Source organism: Mustela nivalis (assembly GCF_964662115.1).
Source record: "Mustela nivalis genome assembly, chromosome: 18".
Taxonomy (NCBI): domain Eukaryota; kingdom Metazoa; phylum Chordata; class Mammalia; order Carnivora; family Mustelidae; genus Mustela; species Mustela nivalis.
In genome coordinates, this window is record NC_139037.1 from 48,877,312 (window position 1) to 48,896,068 (window position 18,757).

At 50.3% G+C, this 18,757-nt stretch overlaps 1 protein-coding gene and 1 long non-coding RNA gene across 2 annotated transcripts; one reads left to right on the top strand and one right to left on the bottom strand.

The window, feature by feature from the left end:
* The first annotated feature begins 12,976 nt into the window (after positions 1-12,976).
* On the top strand, positions 12,977-18,198 carry LOC309852646 (ret finger protein-like 4A). Its single transcript, XM_082709715.1, has 2 exons — positions 12,977-14,624; positions 16,332-18,198. Exons 1-2 carry the CDS (start codon positions 14,276-14,278, stop codon positions 16,916-16,918), a joined length of 936 nt encoding a protein of 311 aa, XP_082565841.1. The 5' UTR covers positions 12,977-14,275; the 3' UTR covers positions 16,919-18,198.
* On the bottom strand, positions 14,654-16,844 carry LOC309852669. The gene is made up of 3 exons (XR_014305332.1): positions 16,762-16,844; positions 15,660-16,101; positions 14,654-15,443 (listed from the first exon to the last, which is right to left on the bottom strand). It is a non-coding gene; the product is annotated as an uncharacterized lncRNA (long non-coding RNA).
* Positions 18,199-18,757: the final 559 nt, after the last annotated feature.

Here is an 18,757-nt window from a genome sequence, read left to right on the forward strand (position 1 = left end):
AGTGTACTTGTAATTTCTCTCTGTCAAATAAATAAATAAAATCTTTAAAAAAAAAAAAAAAAAAAGACAGGTCTCAAAAGGCAAAGGAAAAAAGTGAAGGTGAACTTGTGGGACCTCAAAACTTCTGCACAGCAAAGGAAACAGTCAACAAAACAAAGAGACAACCCACAGAATGGGAGAAGATATTTGCAAATGACACTACACACAAAGGGCTGGTATCCAAGATCTATAAAGAACTCCTCGGGGCGACTGAGTGGCTCAGTGGGTTAAAGCCTCTGCCTTCGGCTCGGGTCATGATCCCAGGGTCCTGGGATGGAGCCCCACATCAGGCTCTTTGCTCAGCAGGGAGACTGCTTCCCACCCCCTCATTCTGCCTGCCTCTCTGCCTACTTGTGATCTCTGTCTGTCAAATAAATAAATAAAATCTTTAAAGAAAAAAAAAAAAGAACTCCTCAAATTCAACACCCAAAAAACAGATAATCACGTCAAAAAATGGGCAGAAGACATGAACAGACACTTCTCCAAAGAAGACATACAAATGGCTAACAGACACTTGAAAAAAATGTTCCTTATCACTAGCCATCAGGGAGATTCAAATCAAAACCACATTGAGATACCACCTTACACCAGTTAGAATGGCAAAAATTAACAAGACACTAAACAAGTGTTGGAATGTTGGAAAGAATGTGGAGAAAGGGGAACCCTCTTAGAGTGTTGGTGGGAATGCAAGTTGATGCAGCCACTTTAGAAAACAGTGTGGAGAGTCCTTAAGAAATTAAAAATAGAGCTACCCTATGACCCTGCAACTGCACTACTGGGTATTTACCCCAAAGATACAGATGTAGTGAAAAGAAGGACCATATGTACCCCAGTGTTCATAGCAGCAATGTCTAAAATAGACAAACTGTGGAAAGAGCCAAGATGCCCTTCAATAGACGAATGAAGAAGATGTGGTCCATACATACAATGGAATATCACTCAGCCATCAGAAAGGATGAATACCCAACTTTTGTATCAGCATGGACAGGACTGGAAGAGATTATGCTGAGTGAAATAAACCCAGCAGAGAGTCAGTTATCATATGGTTCCACTTACTTGTGGAGCATAAGGAATAGCCCAGAGGACATTAGGAGAAGGAAGGGCAAAATGAACAGGGGGAACCCGGAGAGGGAGAAGAACCATGAGAGACTATAGACTTGAGAAACAATCTGGGGGTTTCAGAGGGGCAGAGGGTGAGGGGAGGGGTAACAGGGTAGTGGGTATAGAGGAGGGCACGTGCTGTGATGAGCAATGGGTGTTATTCTTAAGCAATGAATCATTGAACACTACAACAAGGACTAATTATGTGCTATATAGTGGCTAATTGAACATAATTTAAAATTTTTAATTAAAAAATATATCATGAGACAAATAAAAATGAAAACACTGGGGATGGGCTAGATGGGTGATGGGGATTAAGAAGGGCACTTGTGACGAGCCCTGGATGTTATATGTAAGTAATGAATCACTGAATTCTATTCCTGAAACTGCACTGTATGCTAACTCGCATGAATTTAAATGAGATTATGCTGAGTGAAATAAGTCAAGCAGAGAGAGCCAACTATCATATGGTTTCACTTATTTGTGGAGCATAACAAATATCATGGAGGACAAGGGGTGTTAGAGAGGAGAAGGGAGTTGGGGTAAATTGGAAGGGGAGGTGAATCATGAGAGACTATGGACTCTGAAAAACAATCTGAGGGGTTTGAAGTGGCAGGGGGTGGGAAGTTGGGGTACCAGGTGGTGGGTATTATGGAGGGCACGGATTGCATGGAGCACTGGGTGTGGTGAAAAAATAATGAATACTGTTTTTCTGAAAATAAATTAATTAATTTAATTTAAAAAAAGAGAAAATGAAAACACAACACACCAAAATTTATGCGACGCAGCAGGAGCATCTGGGTGGCTCAGTTGGTTAAGCATCTGCCTTCAGCTCAGGTTATGATCCCAGGATGGGCTCCTTGCTCAGCAGGGAACCTGCTTCTCCCTCTCCCTGCTGCTCCCCATTTGTGCTCTCTCAAATAAATAAGTATTTTTTAAAAAGTTATGGGATGGGGGCCCATGAGTGGCTCAGTGGGTTAAAGCCTCTGCCTTCGGCTCAGGTTATGATCTCAGGGTCCTGGGATCGAGCCCCGCATCGGGCTCTCTGCTCAGCGGGGAGCCTGCTTCTCCTCCTCGCACTCTCTGCCTGCCTCTCTGCCTACTTGTGATCCCTGTCTGTCAAATAAATAAATAAAATCTTTTTAAAATGTTTTAAAAAGAGATATAAAAAAAGATCATTGTGTATTTCATGTAAAAAAAAACTGGTATTTGGTGAATGATTACTGAACAGCATAATCTTGGCTATTGTTGAAGCTGACTTCTATAAATTTAGGTTCTTAATGGTCATTTTCAACATTCAAAAGCAGAAATTAGGAGCTGGAGAATCCCTGAGGAGCAGCAGTAAGGGGCAAATAATAGGAAAACATGAAACCAGAACAGGAGAAGTACGCGTCACCCCCAGAGAAGAGCCTATTAGACCGAGGACAGGAAAAGCGAGAATGGAATTCCACACGTAAAAGACAACACATGTGGTCACCAGCATTGGGATGCTGGGGGCAGCTCTGGTCTCCGGGGGACCCCACGGTAACCACTGGGGATGTGAATACACCACACTGTCTGGGGGTGCCGGTGCAGGAACAGCACCGCGGAGCCGCTGGGTCAGACCACGAGGCCAATAAACATGGACCAAGAAGACAAGACCTATATTAGGACAGACAGATGAGCAAACCCATTTGCCTTGGGTGTGGCTGTACGTGTCCTGGAGACCAGTGGCTTTCTCAGGAACATGGATACTAATGAAGACCCTGGAGATCCAGCAGATGGACAGGAAGGACCAGTGACCTTGGGGGCTCCTCCCCTGAGCATCCTCCCCACTGTCCTGGGGAGGAGAAGGACCCACGGAAAGGTGCTCAGGACACCGGCGGAGCACAAGACTGCAAGTCACTTGATGGCTATTAGGGACAAGTGTACACCCAAGATGGGGCGGGGGGTGCCCAAAGACCAGAGCCACCATGTGAGTGGAATCCCAGCAGAGAGAACCTAGAGACTGGTGACAGCCGTGGGGGCGAGAATTGTGTTGAAGAGCCTCTGCTCATGTCCATGCAGGACTGGAGGGACATTCTGGGAGAGCAAGACACTGGCAAAAGACCTGACCCCAGTCGTTAACAAAAGATGGTTTTCAGAGCCTCTTCCCCTGTGGTTCTCAGGGCTTTGTTCTGATAAGACACTGCAAGCGGGTGAGCACGGCCTGGAGGGAAGGAGAGGCTGTCTGTGCCTCGGGAGGACTCCAGTTTGTTCTAGGACCTCATAAAGGGATTCCAGGCCTTTTCTTCTGAAAAGGGAGACACAGTCCTGTTCCACAGGAGGAATAGGACTCATATTCCAATCTCATCTTATTACTTTGTATTTCTATTTACTTTCATGTTCTGACTCCCCATCAGAATACAGAGTCCGTGAACTCAGAAGCATGCCTTTCTCGGTCTAAAGTGTGGCTGACACATAATGGGTATGAGATAAACATGTGCTTCATGAGTGAGTATGTGGGAGGAGACAACGAGAATACAGTGTACCAGCTTTACAGTTCATGGCCGTCCTGTCTGCCCTTATGATGCATTAATAAGGTTAAATGGAAATGCAAAAATACACAAATTTTAAGATTATCTAACTAAAATTGCAAGAGAATACATATCCAACTTATAAGTATTATGTTTAGAGTGACAGTACGCAAAATGCTTTTCCAAAAAGTCAGTAGCCATTTGGATACACAACTTGTCCCTACAATGTCTTCAGATATTCTATTCAGTATAGAAAATATGCCTACTGGCCGAAGAATTCTAGTCATTAATAATTCCACAGATTGAAACATGGTGAGAAGTTCCTAGAGAGCTTTAATCAAAGTGGTCTCCCACTCAACTCAGTCCACACGGAAAAGTAATCACTACTCAAAGCAGCCAATCCAGACAGGTATTAAAGAGGGCCCTTCTGGTGATGAGCCCTGGGTGTCGTAGGTAAGTGATCACTGAATTCTACTCCCAAAACCAATGTCACATTGTATATTAACCAAATTTTTTTTAAATCAAGTTGTACACCTTTATTATACATAGTTTTATTAGTCAATTATACCTCAATAATGCCCATTAAACCCTCCTATCATTAAATCATTACAGATTGCTTTACATCTCTTTGAGATTTTGAGTTCCTACATTTTGTCTCTTTGATTCTCATTTATAAAATCCAGAACCAACTAAACTGGTTTTCTGAGCTCAAAAATGACCACAGCCCATTTGGGGGATGCGTTCAAGTCTGGTCTGAGCACTTATGAGTGAAAATGAAGGTTCTGTGACATCCAAGAGAAAGACAGACTTGTTCTGATAAGAGACACAAAGTCTTCCAAAGGCAATAATCCTAATCGTTACTGTAGGATTGAAAAGCCACTGTCAGAAAGGAAAAGTAAATGATACCGAGAAAAACGTCTCTGAGTTACTAACTTTCTTGCTTTTTGGGAAAACTGGGTCCGTGTTAGGGGACTGTTGTGTGGACAAGACAGGAAGCACGTAGTGAGTAGCTTGTGACCATCAACTGGATTCACCCAGTATAGGTCTTGTTTCTTATTCCTCGGTTCTCAGTGATAACTAATGGTGCTGGGACATTAGCACACACCCTGGAGCTCCGAGAACATGTTCCCCAGTCTGTGATATGGAAAGGACAGTGGAACCTTGGGTCAGAGGCTTCATCCTTGAGCAGACAAGGATTCTGCATCCTGAAAGCTCCTACTGTGTTACAATCACCCACTTAGGAGCTCTGTCCCACCTGGGGAGTGTCAGCTCTGTGCTCCTGTTTGCTCATTGAAAGGAAGGTTTGCATTAATATGGAACACCACTGGTAAGCCTCCTGTGGACTCACAAGGTAGATTTCATGTCAGTTATTGATCACAAGTTCCCATTAAGCGGTGGGAGGAGTTATTTTTATGGTAGGTGCTGTTTCCTTCTGTGGGTTACCTGCCATTCCAGGGATACAAGGGTAGAACACCCACACTAAATGGGAACAACAGCCTCTCTACAGCCCAACACTCACACACATTTCATGTGACTTGAAATGAACCACGGTTCATCTTACTAACATTTTCTCTCTCCACTTGCTGCATCAAGTTAAACAAAGATAGAAGAGCCCTTTTCTACTTATTTAAAGTAGGAGCCACAGCCCCACTTTCAACACCGGACAATCAGGAGACAGAGAATCAGTAAGGAAGCATTGCCCCAAAACGCACAGCCGGCTGAGCGCCTCATCCTACAGACCGGGGAACACCTGCCCACCAGTGGCGGGGTCCACCGGCTTCCCCGCCCACACAGTACTCACCAGGAAGCATCACAGGCTGGGTCCCCAAACACGTCTTAACAGATTTACAAGGACTGACCTCATACCGAGTAGCTTTTCTGACCACCATGTCGTGAAACGTGTAACAGCAGGAAAATTCGCAAAGACCGGCAGACTCAACAACACAGTCGTGAACACCCCCCGGGCAGAAAAGAAATCAAAGGGAAACCAAGAAATAGTCTGAGACCAGCATAAGCGGAAACGCAACACGGTGAATGTATGGGATTCAGCGAAAACGCCTACCTTGAGAAAAAGGAAAGATGTCGCGGCTGGTGGCTCAGTCGGCGGGGCATACAGCGCTTGGTCTTGGGTTTTAAGTTCGAGCCCCACGTTGGGTGTAAAACAACCTCACTCTGTACCTCGAGGAAATTTAAAAAAAAAAAAAAAATACAGCAAACTAAGTCCAAAGTACTTTGAGAGAGGGAAATCACAAATGTCAAAGCAGAAATAGTAAAACGGAAACCGGAAAAACGATAAAGCGTTGACGAGACCCAGAGCTGGCTTTTGGGAAAGAAGCTCTCGCTGCTCACCGCGGGCAGGAACCGAGGGGGACATTCGAGTCCGGCAGCCGCAGGCACTTCGCATTGCTCTCCCGGCCTCGCTGGGTCTCCTCCGCCGGCGGCTGAAGGAAGCCGAGGCCTGTTTTCACTCCCGCACCCGACGCAGCTTCACCCTCCTCCTCCCCGAAGCCCTCCTTCCATCGCCGCCCTGTCTCGCACCTGCTCAGGCTTCCGCCCGCCCGCCCACACCTGCTCACACACCTGCCCGCCATCCTCGTCCCCACACCCCTGCTTGTTCTCCGCCCCGGGTCGGCTCCCTTCCCCTCCACGGAGCTGGGCGAGGGGTCGCCTCCTGACCCGCTGGTGGACTCCCCGCCACAGGGCTGACGCCGGGAGCGAACCCCGCGTCCTGCGGCCCCGCGTCACCTCCAGCAGCCGCAGGAAGGGACCCAGCAGGCTGGCGCTCGTCCGTCCGGATTAGAGGGACCCGCAAATGTCCTGCCCTCCGGGGCGCTGGGTTTTACTGGGCCGCAGTGAGCCCCACGGAGCCTTCCTTAGCCCCAACATCTGCCTGAGCCTCCCGCCCCGCACGGCCTCCTGTGGCCCCTGCGGCAGCGGCCTCGCGCCCGCGTCCGCCCAGCTGGGGCCGAGTCGCGGGGCTCGGAGGGAGGCGGAGGCGCACGTCCCGCCCCGTCCGTGCAGGTGCATGAGCGCACACCCGTTCCTGCCCCCGGGTTCGCCCCGAGCAGGAGGAAGCCCCTGCCCCGTGGTCCCCGCTGCGGAGCTGCGTGCGGGGAAGCGCCGGTCGGACGAGCCGCGGTTGCAGGGACGGGGATCTCTGCCCGACCTCCCCGCGGAGGCGCCCTGCCAGGCCTGCCGGGGTCGCGCTGACCCTCCGCGGGGAGCGCGCCGGCCGCTCGGGGAGGAGCCAGTTTCTTCCCGGGAGCAAATCGCCATCATCGTCCGCAGGTGCGGCGGGTCAGCCGCTGGCGGTTCCGGCGGAGACGGGAAGGGGTGCGGCGGGGCAGCCGGGACCGCCAGGAGTGCGGCGGGAGAGCCGGTCGCGCTCCCGAGCCCCGGAGGCCAGCTCGGAATCGCGGCTGGGGTCCGGCGTCGAGGGGACACGGAAGGCGCAGGAGTCTCTGGGAGCGCGATGGCCACGTGCCCCCGGGCCGCTGCCGCGCCTGCGGCCTCTCCAGTGGATGAAATTTCCCGGGGGGGTCGGCTCGGTGGGTCGTGCGCCCGGGGTCCGGGATGGAGCCCCCGCGGGCGCCCTGCCGAGGGAGGACCCGGCTTCTCTCTCCCTCCACCCCCCATCCCTGCTCTCACTAAAACAAATTAATAAAACCTTTATAAGAGCCGACGACGTGACCCCGGGGGCGCCGGGGCGGCTCAGTCAGCTCAGGTCCCGACCTCTTTCCGGTCGCGGGGTCGAACCGCCCCCCTCCCCGCCCTTCCCCCAGCTCAGCAGGGACCCCGCATCACCTTCCCTCTCGCCCCTTCCCCTCGCCCTCGTTCAGCCTCCGGAACTCTCCGGAGAGGTGTGACCAGACTCCCCTCTTGATTCGGGGTCACTTGCGCGGGTGAGGCATTCCCGGGCCTGCCCCGGGGGCTGAGGGCAAAACCAAGGAGGAGACAGAACGTGCTCACAAGAGAACTCAGACTGCCGGCACCCGCCATCCACGGGAGTCTCTGAATGCCCACAGTGCCCCCCACCCCTGGCGCGACCATACACTCCGCATGAGTTTCCAACAGTCTTTTCAACAAGAAACTGCTTCTTGCTGTCTTTTGTTTACTGTTGACTATGACCTCACTCCCCCCTACTGGGCTAGTTCTGTAACACTATACTTCACCCACAATGTTTTATTTCAGTTTGAACACTTATGACTTCAAAGAACACTGTTCAACATTTGCTCATTAAAATACAAATTTCAGGGACGTCTGGGTGTCTCAGTCAGTTAAACGGCTGCCTTTGGCTCAGGTCATGATCTCAGGGTCCTGGGATCGAGTCCCACATCCGGCTCCTTGCCCCAGTTTCTGTATTTTAGTGATAGACTAGAAAATCTGAGTGGCAAGTTTACAGATGGCAGCTACCAGCCCTCCTTGATGGTACTTCAGTTACCCAATCGATGAACTTCACAGAGGGTCAACCATGTAAAGAAAACCCACAAGGTATAAAGGCAAATCAAACCACTGGGCAACAGTGATTTTCTGTGTCATTCTACTGCACATTAGAAAAATAGGAGTGAAATGCAGTAACAAAGTCAGGCAGAAAACACCTCTGCATCTGCCAGGTTTCTTACCTGCATCGGTGAAACGAAGCGTCCGTCCTCTCTGGGGAGTTTTTACCCATGTCGTACTGGATTCCGTGCCAAGTGCCAGGTCTTCAGTGTGCCCAAGCAGAGATAAAATTTGCAGAAACACTTTCAATATTTCTGAAGAAAGGATCTGTGTCTCAGCAGCTGCTCTGGTCAAGGGGGAAGACAGATTTCCTGAACAGTTTTTGTATGTCTGTTTCAAGGTCATCATTTGCGAGTTGACTTTGAGGTCCCCCAGGGGCAGCCCCAGTATCAGATTTACACTCTAAGATCACTGTGCAGGTTGTATAAAACGCTGGTGCCGAGGAGATGGTCCCTGGTACAGTGAGCACAGTGGTTAGCAGAGCTGTCTTTCTTCCACACAGTTACAGGTGATTTCTAACAGCTTAAGGGCGGGGCCCAGGAGCCCCAGGGCTGCAAAGGATCAGCAAGAGGGGACTAAAAGTGGGGAAACCGCCAAAATACTAGACTAGAGGTCTGTATCAACCTCAGAAGGAACTCTAAAAAGGCAGTGACATTAAAAACAAAACAAAACAATGAGGGCACAGATTGCACAGACTACTGGGTGTGGTGCATTAAACAATCTCGGAACACTGAAAAAATAAAATTAAAAAAAAAAATAGTACTCAGCTCGTAAAAGCTGACAAAGGTGGCCACCGGCAACAGGATGGCAGGGGCGGCTCTGGTGTCCGGGGGCATTTGTGGGTGCCATCAGGGGCATGAATCCACCGCACTCTCTGGGTGCCTGTGTAGGGACAGACCAGGAGGCCGATACACATGGCGTCAGAGACAAGCCACAGGATGACCAAGCATGCACGGTGACTCGAGGATGAGCCGGACCCCTTCCCTTGAGTGTTGGCCCTGTTTCCCCATCGTGTGCACCCGTGACTTTCACGGGAACACAGCTGTTCTTTAAGACACTGAACATCCAGCAGATGCCACAGCCACGACCAGTGACCTTGGGGGCTTGTCTTTTGGGCGTTGTGCACACCACCTTCCCGGGGATGAGTGTGAAGGTGTTCAGGATGCAGGTGGAGCCCGTCATGGGGCTGTGAGCCATGCTGTGTATATGATATACAAATTTACATGCGAGACTGGACAGGAGCTTCTGCAGAACTACAGCCACCAACTTGTAGGGAATCCCGGCAGAGAGAAAAACCAAGAGACTGGCCACAGTCATGTAGGTGAGAATCGTGTGGGAAGGCCTCTGCCTGCGTCCATGTGAGACTGGAGAGAAGTTACGGAAGAAGTGGGTGACAGTGGCCCAAGCCCCAATGCCCACCTGGAAAAACAAGATGGTTTTCAGAGTCTCTTCCCCTGTGGTTCTTAGGACATTGCTCTGCAAAGACACGGTGAGCGCCTCAGAGTGGCATGGAGTGCAGAGTGGACTGTTGGTGCCTCGTAGGTCTTTTCCCAGTTCTGGGACCTCCTAGGGATCCTGGGCCTTTTCTTCTCCTGAAAAGGGAGACATAGTCATATTGCACAGGAGACCTGACCTGGAGAACATGCCACAGACACCAATTCCACAATTTTACATTATTACTTTGTACTTGTGCTTACTTTTCTTTAATTTTATTTTAGTTAAATTCAATTAATTAACATGGAGTGTATCATTCGTTTCAGAGGTAGGGGTCAGTGATTCATCAGCTGCATAGAACACCCAGCGCTCATCGCATCCGGTGCGGTCCTTGATGCCTGTCCCCCAGTTACCCCATCCCCCCACCCCCTCCCCCACCCACCCTCAGTTTGTCTCTGGGATCTTAGAGTTTCTCGTGGTTGGTATTTATTATTACATTCTGACTCTTGACCAGGGTGTGAACTAACGTGAACTTAAGAACCGTGCTTGTCGGGGCACCTGGGTGGCTCAGTAGGTTAAAGCCTCTGCCTTCAGCTCAGGTTGTAGTCCCAGGGTCCTAGAATCGAGCCCCACATCGGGCTCTCCACTTCTTGGGAAGCCTGCTTTCTCCTCTCTCTCTCTCTCTCTGCCTGCCTCTCTGCCTACTTGTGATCTCTCTCTGTTAAATAAGTAAATAAAATGTTAAAAAAAAAAAAAAAGAACCATGCTTGTCTTGTGAGAAAATATGATTGACCAACGAAAAGTGTTAACATGCACTTAGTAAACAAGTAAGTGAAAGGAGGTGGGCATACTGTACCTCTCTTAGAATTTAGGATTATTCTGTCACCATAATTCATTAACCTAAAAGAAGAAAGGAGAAAATGCAAACTCATGTTCAAATGTATAAGATCATCTAACTCATTAAAATTGCAAGGAAATCACCAGTGAGCTTTTGAGAACGCTTAATAGTATTTATCAGAGCAACTGGTGATACACCTTCCAAAAAGTCAGCAGCCTTCTGATTATACAGCAGGACACTAAAAATGACCTCGGAGTGACCACGATGTGAATTTCACATCAACTATTGATCACAGTGGCCAAAACAAAGTTAATTCCCATATCCTGTCAGTAGTAGTAACAGTAACAGTAGAAACAATGATTATGGCACACAATATTTGTTTCCCTGTTCTGATTATCTATCACTACCAGGGATATGAAAAAAAGGTATTACAGTGTCAAATGGGAAAAATGGATCACGTATGTTCCACCAAACTACTTCTGAGACTGGAAGATTAAATATAATTCATCTCACTAACATTTTTTCTCTTTCCTTGATGCCTCACATACAGAGCAACACACACACACGCTACAAAACAAAGAAAAATGACCCCCAAATCTCCAGAGGAATACAGAGGCAATTGTGTCCTACTGCAGTCGGATTTCAGAAAGGAAAAAAAAAAAAATAGGGTCATTAAATCATAATATCATTACACCATTGACCATTTTTCTCTGTGAGCATCTCGGTATGTGTTTGTGTGTGTCAGTGGACCTTATTTATGTCAGGATTTTGAAGTTATGACCTGAATTCTACACATCAATTTTTTTTCTGGGCAAGAAACAAAACTGTTTAATATGCAGATGGCATAACCCTCTATGTAGAAATTTTTGAGGCATATGGAAAAAAAAACAGCTAGAACTAGTGAGTTTGGTGAAGTCAGGATATAGGTCAATATATAAAAATCAATTACATTTTTTTATGTTCAGTTAACCACCTGTAGTACAAAATGAGTCCTTGAAGCAATGTTCCACGATTCATTAGTTCAGTATAACACCCTGTGCTCATCACAGCGCGTGCCCTCCCCAATGCCCATCACCTGGTTACCCCCTCCCCCTACCCTTCTGAAACCCCATTTGTTTCCCTGAGTCCAGAGCTTCTCTGATTTCCCCCTCTTCCCCCTATGATTTCCCTCTCTTTCCCTATGACCCTCCATGCTATTGCTTATGTTTTGCGTATGAGTGATGCCGTATGATCATTGTCTTTCTCTGCCTGCCTTACCTCACTTAACAAAATCCCCTCCAGTCCCGTCCACGTCGATGCAGATGGTGGGTATCCATCCTTCCTGATGGCTGAGGAACATTCCTTTGTACATATGGACCACATCTTCTTTATCCATTCGTCTCCTGAAGGACATCTCAGCTCTTTCCAGTTTGGCTATTCTGGACATTGCTGCTATGAACATTGGGGTGTATGTGCCCCCTTCGGATCACTACATTTGTATCTTTAGGGTAAATACCCAGTAGTGCAATTGTTGGGTCATAGGGTAACTCTATTTTCAACTTTTTGAGGAACCTCCATGCTGTTTTCCAGAGTGGCTGCACCAGCTTGCATTCCCACCAACAGTGTAGGAGGGTTCCACTTTCTCTGCATCTTCACCAGCATCTGTCATTTCCTGACTTGTTAATTTTAGCCATTCTGACTAGGATGAGGTGGGATCTCACTGTGGTTGTGATTTGTATTTCCCTGATGTCAAGTGACGCTGAACACTTCTTTGTGTGTCGTGTGCCTCATATGCCTCAGAAATTTCTACATAGATGGTCATGCCATCTGCATATTAAACAGTTTTGTTTCTTGCCCAGAAAAAAAATTGATGTGTAGAATTCAGGTCATAACTTCAAAATCCTGTTGGCCATTTGGATGTCTTTTTCGGACAGATATCTGCTCATTATGGTGTAATTTTTGTTTTAGGTGACATCCAGGTAATGAGGGATTTTTGTTTGGAGAATAAAAATCCGGGGAAGGGGGCGGGGAAGAAACATGAAAAAGAGACCAGATTGACTTTAAAATTTAAACTTAATCATTGAAAGATTAAGTGAGTAAATCAAGTGTCAATGATTAGGTCAAGGCGCAAGCCATTAACTTGGCTTGTACTCCATTCAGCTGCGGCTATGTGCCTGACACTCTATGATTTCAGGTTGGCAATGAAGCCATGGGCCCAGCTTTCCCAAGCAGATGTCTCAACACGGCCAGCAAAGAACAGCACAGCTCTGCAGAGCCCCATTCTGGGAGGGTGTGCTGACAGCCCCAGGCGGAGGAATGATTGTCATGGGACCACAGGAAGGCTCTGATAGGAAGGAACAGTCAGGGGGCCATGCCTTCCTTGGAGTTTCACCAGATCAAACATAATTAAAGTATCTCCAGGCAGAAGGAAGAGTGGCACATTATATACCTTAGAGTTTAAACCGTAGTGATTTGAAATAGCCTTGTGAAGACTGGATCATCAGGACGGCCCCAGGCCCCAGCCGACATAAAGGTTTGCAAAAACAGAGCGGTCCTGGTATCTGAGGAGTCCTGGACCTCTGGAGGGGGTTTGAGAGAGCAGGATGGAGGCAGGAATTCTGCATCAGAACAGGGAAGCACAAGGGGGCCACCTGGGGGAAGGCTGGGAGTGGACTCAAATCAGGTGTTAAGAGTCACTTCATGTACCAGACGTTGTTATACGTGCCAGCGCTGTCACTCACAAAGCAGATCCTGTCCAGGCTCTTTTTTTTTTTTTTTTTTTTAAGATTTTATTTATTTATTTGACAGAGAGAGATCACAAGTAGACAGAGAGGCAGGTAGAGAGAGAGAGGGGGAAGCAGGCTCCCTGCTGAGCAGAGAGCCCAATGTGGGACTCGATCCCAGGATCCTGGGATCATGACCCGAGCCGAAGACAGAGGCTCAACCCACTGAGCCACCCAGGCACCCCCTGTCCAGGCTCTTTACACATGGAGGATCCAAGACAAAATAAGTAGGAAAATAGCTAACAAAAAGCAAACCTAAACGTTCACTGGGAAGATATATGTATTTTATACTTATATTTCTGAGCTGAATTTCAAAATATTTTTTAAAGATTTTATTTATTGGGGCGCCTGGGTGGCTCCTTCGTTAAGCTCTGCCTTCGGCTCAGGTCATGATCCCCGGGTCCTGGGATAGAGCCCCGCATCGGGCTCCCTGCTCAGTGGGAAGCCTGGTTCTCCCTCTGCCACTGCCCCTGCTTGTGTTTCCTCTCTCGCTGTGTCTCTCTCTGTCAAATACATAAATAAAATCTTGAAAAAGTAACACTTTCATGATACAATTACCTTCTTTGTTTGTGGCGGCCTCTCTGATGTGTGAGAAAAGTCCCACTAAAGGCAGTGTGAACTCTGATAGGATGATAGGATTAGGGAGGGTGTGGGCAGGGAAGCCTCCCTAATAAAAACCACTCCTGGGCGCTCACTTCAGAACCGCCGTCAGAGGGAGAACGGGGCCAGAGCAGGACTGAGGTGAGTGCAACCCCACAGAATTTCTTTCGCATTTCTCAAATGTCCGCAACCACCTGCAAATACAGAGGACAAACGGGTGGCTGCCAGAGGGGAGGGAGAGGGGCGTGGTCAGACTTGGGGAAGGGGAGTGGGAGGTGCAGGCATCCTGAGGTGGAGTGAGGCTCAAGGAGGAAAGGCACAGCCGGGGAAACACGGTCAGTGGTACGGCACAGACCCTCTCAGAACCTCGCCTGGAGCCAGACAGTGGGTCCAGTCCTTCGCTCCAATCAGCATCAGAAGCCCCAGGCCATGAGTCCTGTTTGCCTGGATGCAAACTGGTTGTAGGGACAGCAAATGACCACGCACGTCGATGTGTCCGGGGCCCAATGCCTGATGTCCCTCTGCCTCCCGGAAGATCTCACCTGCCGCCTTTTCCCCACACAGTGGTCATGGCCGCACACTTGCAAGACTCAAGCAGGTGTCCTGTGTGCCTGACTTACCTGGAAGTCCCCGTGTACCTGAAGTGTGGCTTCGCCTGCTGCCTCCACTGCTTCGATTCCCTACAGAGGGAGCCCGGCAGGGAGGGTTTCCGGTGTCCCTCCTGCTCCACACTCTCTCAGAGGAAGGACCTCAGGCCAGGCACGCATCTTGGGAGGCTGGTCTCCAGGATCAGGGAGTTGGAGCCCCAGCTGAAAGCCGTTCTGCACATGAACCCAAACGTGCACAAGTTCCAAGGTATGGCCTGCCCCCCCCGCCCCCACAACTTGCCTATAGCTCTCCATCACACAAGGGCATGGGCGGCAACGTTGATCTTTGCTTTACTTACCCAGAAGTATAGATTAGAACCACCTATAAGAAGGGAAGCTTGACCCTGACCTGCACCTAAGAGAAATCACACCTGATTCTCTCACATCCCTGAGTTAGGGTGCGTTCTCCCAGCTCAGCTGCACAGCTCACTGGCTCAAGGAGGCCAGGCAGGACCTCCCAGCCTCCCTGGAGCCGGCTGAGTCCCTGCTCCTTCTGGCTCTGTCCCTGCTTTCCTATGATGGGTCCTGAAGAGTGGTGGTCCCTTGGTCTGAAGAGTGTGTGAGCAGTCCAGTGTCCTTGTGAAGGACAGGCGTCACCTCGTGTTCTGAGTGCACTCTAGCCCCGTGCAACTCGAATTCGTGATGGTGAACCCTGTCCCTGAAACGTGACAAGTCTTGTCAAGTGCCTGGGATGGTCAAAAAGGGAGCATCTTCCACAGAGCTGGGTGTCAGGGCGCCAAGTGAAAGACTGGGGCTCTGGTCCAGAGGGCTTCTTTCTTGGTTTTTTGTTGTTGTTGTCTGTTTAAGATTTATTTGACAGAAAGAGCGAGAGGGAACACAAGCAGTGGGAAAGGGAGAAGCAGGCATCCCGCTAAGCAGGGAGCCAGATACAGGACTCGATCCCAGGACCCTGGGATCATAACCTGAACTGAAGGGAGCCACTTAACGACCAAGCCGCCCAGGTGCCCCCAGAGGGTTTATTTCTGATATTGTGTTGGCTCCATTCACGTGGTCCCCTTAGGATAGCCTCCTAGGGGCGCCTGGGTGGCTCAGTGGGTTAAAGCCGCTGCCTTCAGCTCAGGTCATGATCTCAGGGTCCTGGGATTGAGTCCCGCATCGGGCTCTCTGCTCAGCAGGGAGCCTGCTTCCTCCTCTCTCTCTCTGCCTGCCTCTCTGCCTACTTGTGATCTCTCTCTGTCAAATAAATAAATAAAATCTTAAAAAAAAAAAAAAAAAGGATAGCCTCCTAGCCTCCTGGTGTGTAGGCAACCCACAAAGTCCCTGTGCTCCCATCTCCCTGCCCTCTGAGCCATGCCCTGCGAGTAAGTCACTGCCAGACCCCAGCACACCCCCACTCATGTCCCTGGGGGCCCTTCCTCAGCCTGGGCTGCCCAGAGTTCACCCGGCTCCTCTCAGAACCCCCAGCCTTGTGTGTTTGCAACCCCAGGAAGCCAAGGGCGGGGGTGCATTTGCCTGTTAACAGCAGGAAGCGAGGAAGAAAATTGACAAGAACGAAGGTGGGAGCAACTTCCAGATTCAACATTCTGTGCCAAGTATTAATAGTGGCCACCATTCACATACTTGCCGGGTGCCCATTTGTCAATGGAATGTGAACTGGTTTGCATGTTGAGAACAAACACGGGCATGGTCTCTTCATGTGTAATCTGTGCCAAAGGAAGGGGCACCTGTAATTTAACAGAGCATTTAATATGGAAAGAACACCTAGTAGGAGTCAGAGGGACTCATTCTGATTAGGATCGTTCTCTCTCTACATCTGACCTCATCAGGGGCCAGAGACATCTCCCCAGGTAAATTCTGATCAGGGTGGAAGCACGGGGTGGAGAGAAGACAGGTGAGACCTTGGGGCTTCGTAGTCAAGTGCATGTTTGCTGATTGGCTTGTTTTCCCACCCCAGTGGAGGTGACCCTGGATGTTGACACTGCCAACCACTACCTCATCATTTCTGAGGACCTGAGGAGTGTCTGCTCTGGGTATTGCAAACAGACCCGGAGCGCTGGGGCCCAGAGGTTCGACTATGCTCTCTGCGTCCTGGGATCCCCTGGGTTCCCCTCTGGCCGCCACTACTGGGAGGTGGACGTGGGGATGAGCAAGGCCTGGGATGTGGGTGTTTGCAGAGACTCCGCTGACCGACAAGGGCCCATTCTACTGTCCACAGAGCTTGGCTTCTGGACAGTGGGCTTGAGAAAAGATCTCTTCCAAGCCAGCACCAGGTCTGTGACCATGCTCTCAGTGAGCCCCCGCTTACACCGACTAGGGATTTTCCTGGACATGAATCTTGGCACCGTTTCTTTTTATCACGTGAGCGATGGAGCCCACATTTTCACCTTCACTGGAATCCCTGCTGTGGGGCCGCTGCGTCCGTTTTTTGCTCCCGGGAGTCCCACCACGGATGGTCAAGGCTTCCTGAGAATCTGTCCTGTGAGGAATCCAGCTGTTGCCAGTTGCTCTCCAGTGGGCTTGGATACAGAACACAGTTTCTAGAGAATTCCTGTGTGCTCACAGCAAGAGCTGAGACCCTTCCTGCTTGTTACTGTGGATGGTACAGAGAGCAGACGAGAAACATGGTAGAGTTGGCGAATCGTGAGCACTAAACAGATAAGGGAGAAGTGCCTTTAAAGCATGAAGTATCGCACAGTTGTTCTCGTTGGGACTTTCCATGTTTCTGTTCCAATGAATGGGTTCTGGTTTTTCAAATCAATTTCCAAATGTATCTATTTTTTGCAATATTAACTTAGTATTAATGGAGGTTAGAAACTGAATAAAAACGTGGATGTCGCCTAGCAGATTAATGAACTTTCTAGGTGTTATGTGAGCAAAACCTACAGAGACAGTAAATACAGGTGAGTACGTATGAAGTTCCCCCAAGGGCTGAAATGCACATTTGTGTGCACACCATGTGGAACACAGGAAGAAGGTGGCAGGGCAGTCAGGGGTGGCTTCCACTGAATGGGGGTACAGCCTGGCACCATAGGTGTGCCCCCTTAAAGCAAGAGATACCCCCTTGTGCAGGGGGGCACGGAGGGGGGCTGTCCCAGGGGTGGGAGCAACAGGTCTGCCGTCGCCGGGACAAGGGGCCGCAGGGAGCCAGTGGGGAGCCACCCCTTCTTAGTCCCGTGGTGACTACATTGGGCTAGAGAGCCCCGTGGTGTCTGCCACCCCTACTTCAGGCTGCCTTTGTGGGTGGAAGCTGCCCTAGAGAATATGGAAACATGGGGCTGTGTTCCAGTAAAACTTTATTTACAAAAATCAGCAGGCAGCTAGACCCTGGCTGGCCCACCTCAACCTGGGCATCAGGCGCGGACTGCCAGAGGGTTCATAGCCCAGCGCCGGCTGTGTGCACACAGAAAGCGCAAAAGGAGTGAGGGATCCGAGGTGCAGGGCTGGGCCGCATGGGGGCCACACCAGAGGGCATTCTGCACAGAGGGCAGACCGAGTTCTCAAGGGAAGGTGAGGCAGAGGCAGAGGCTGGCTAAGACAGGTGAGCAGAGGGCACACAGAAGGCGCGCGAGACAAGCTAGGCCGAAGCAATGGGCCGTGCGCGCGCAAGCGCACCGAGGTGCCTAGAAATGGCAAGCGCCATCGGGGTGCAGGCTTGTGGGCTGGGATCCCCCCCTGCAAGCACAGCGCAGGGGGGCCTCCGTCTCCAGTACCACGGGCCAGTCACAGGCCCAGGCGCTCCCCTGACAAGACCCCAGCCATCCTGCCCCTGTAGCCCTGGGGCCCTGCAGACACACCCATGACGGGGCAGTGGGAGCAGCTCCACGGAGCCCAGCGAGAGCCCGGGGCAGGGACATCTGGATGGCTGCACTCCTTCAGCATGGATCGCGAGGGGTCACTGCAAACACAGGCGCTACTGAGACATGGTGGCCTGCAGCTTCTGGACAGATGAAGGAGCGTGGGAACAAAAGGTGTTTGGAGCCCAGGGGACTCATGCCGAAGGAAGGGAAAGGAACTGACCCCAGAGCGAATGCTGACACGTGTGACAAGGAAAGAAAGGCAGACTGTCACAGCCTTCCCGGAGAGCGAACCCAGGTCTGAGTTAAGGGCTGCTTCGGTGTCTTTCCAAAGGAAGTGGAAGAAGGGCCCACAGGGCTCCCGGAAGAAGAGTACCACGGGGGTGCGGTGCTGACCTGGCCACCCTGTGCCGCCCCTGACCCCAGCCACAGCCCCGCACCCTCCCAGGTCAGCCTAGGAAACACTTCCTGCAAGTCCCCAGTGCCCCCAGGCACTTCCTTCTCTGGGTGGGAGGACTGACGCTCTCCCCTCCGTCCACCCCCAAAAATCCTAGTCTCCCCCATCTGCAGGAAGGAGCCCACACTG

Excerpts from the sequence above, each read along its gene's own strand:
- LOC309852646 (XM_082709715.1), top strand. The coding sequence starts at position 14,276 with ATGCCTGATGTCCCTCTGCCTCCCGGAAGATCTCACCTGCCGCCTTTT. Across the intron at positions 14,625-16,331 it reads AAACGTGCACAAGTTCCAAG|TGGAGGTGACCCTGGATGTT; the intron begins GTATGGCCTGCC and ends TTCCCACCCCAG.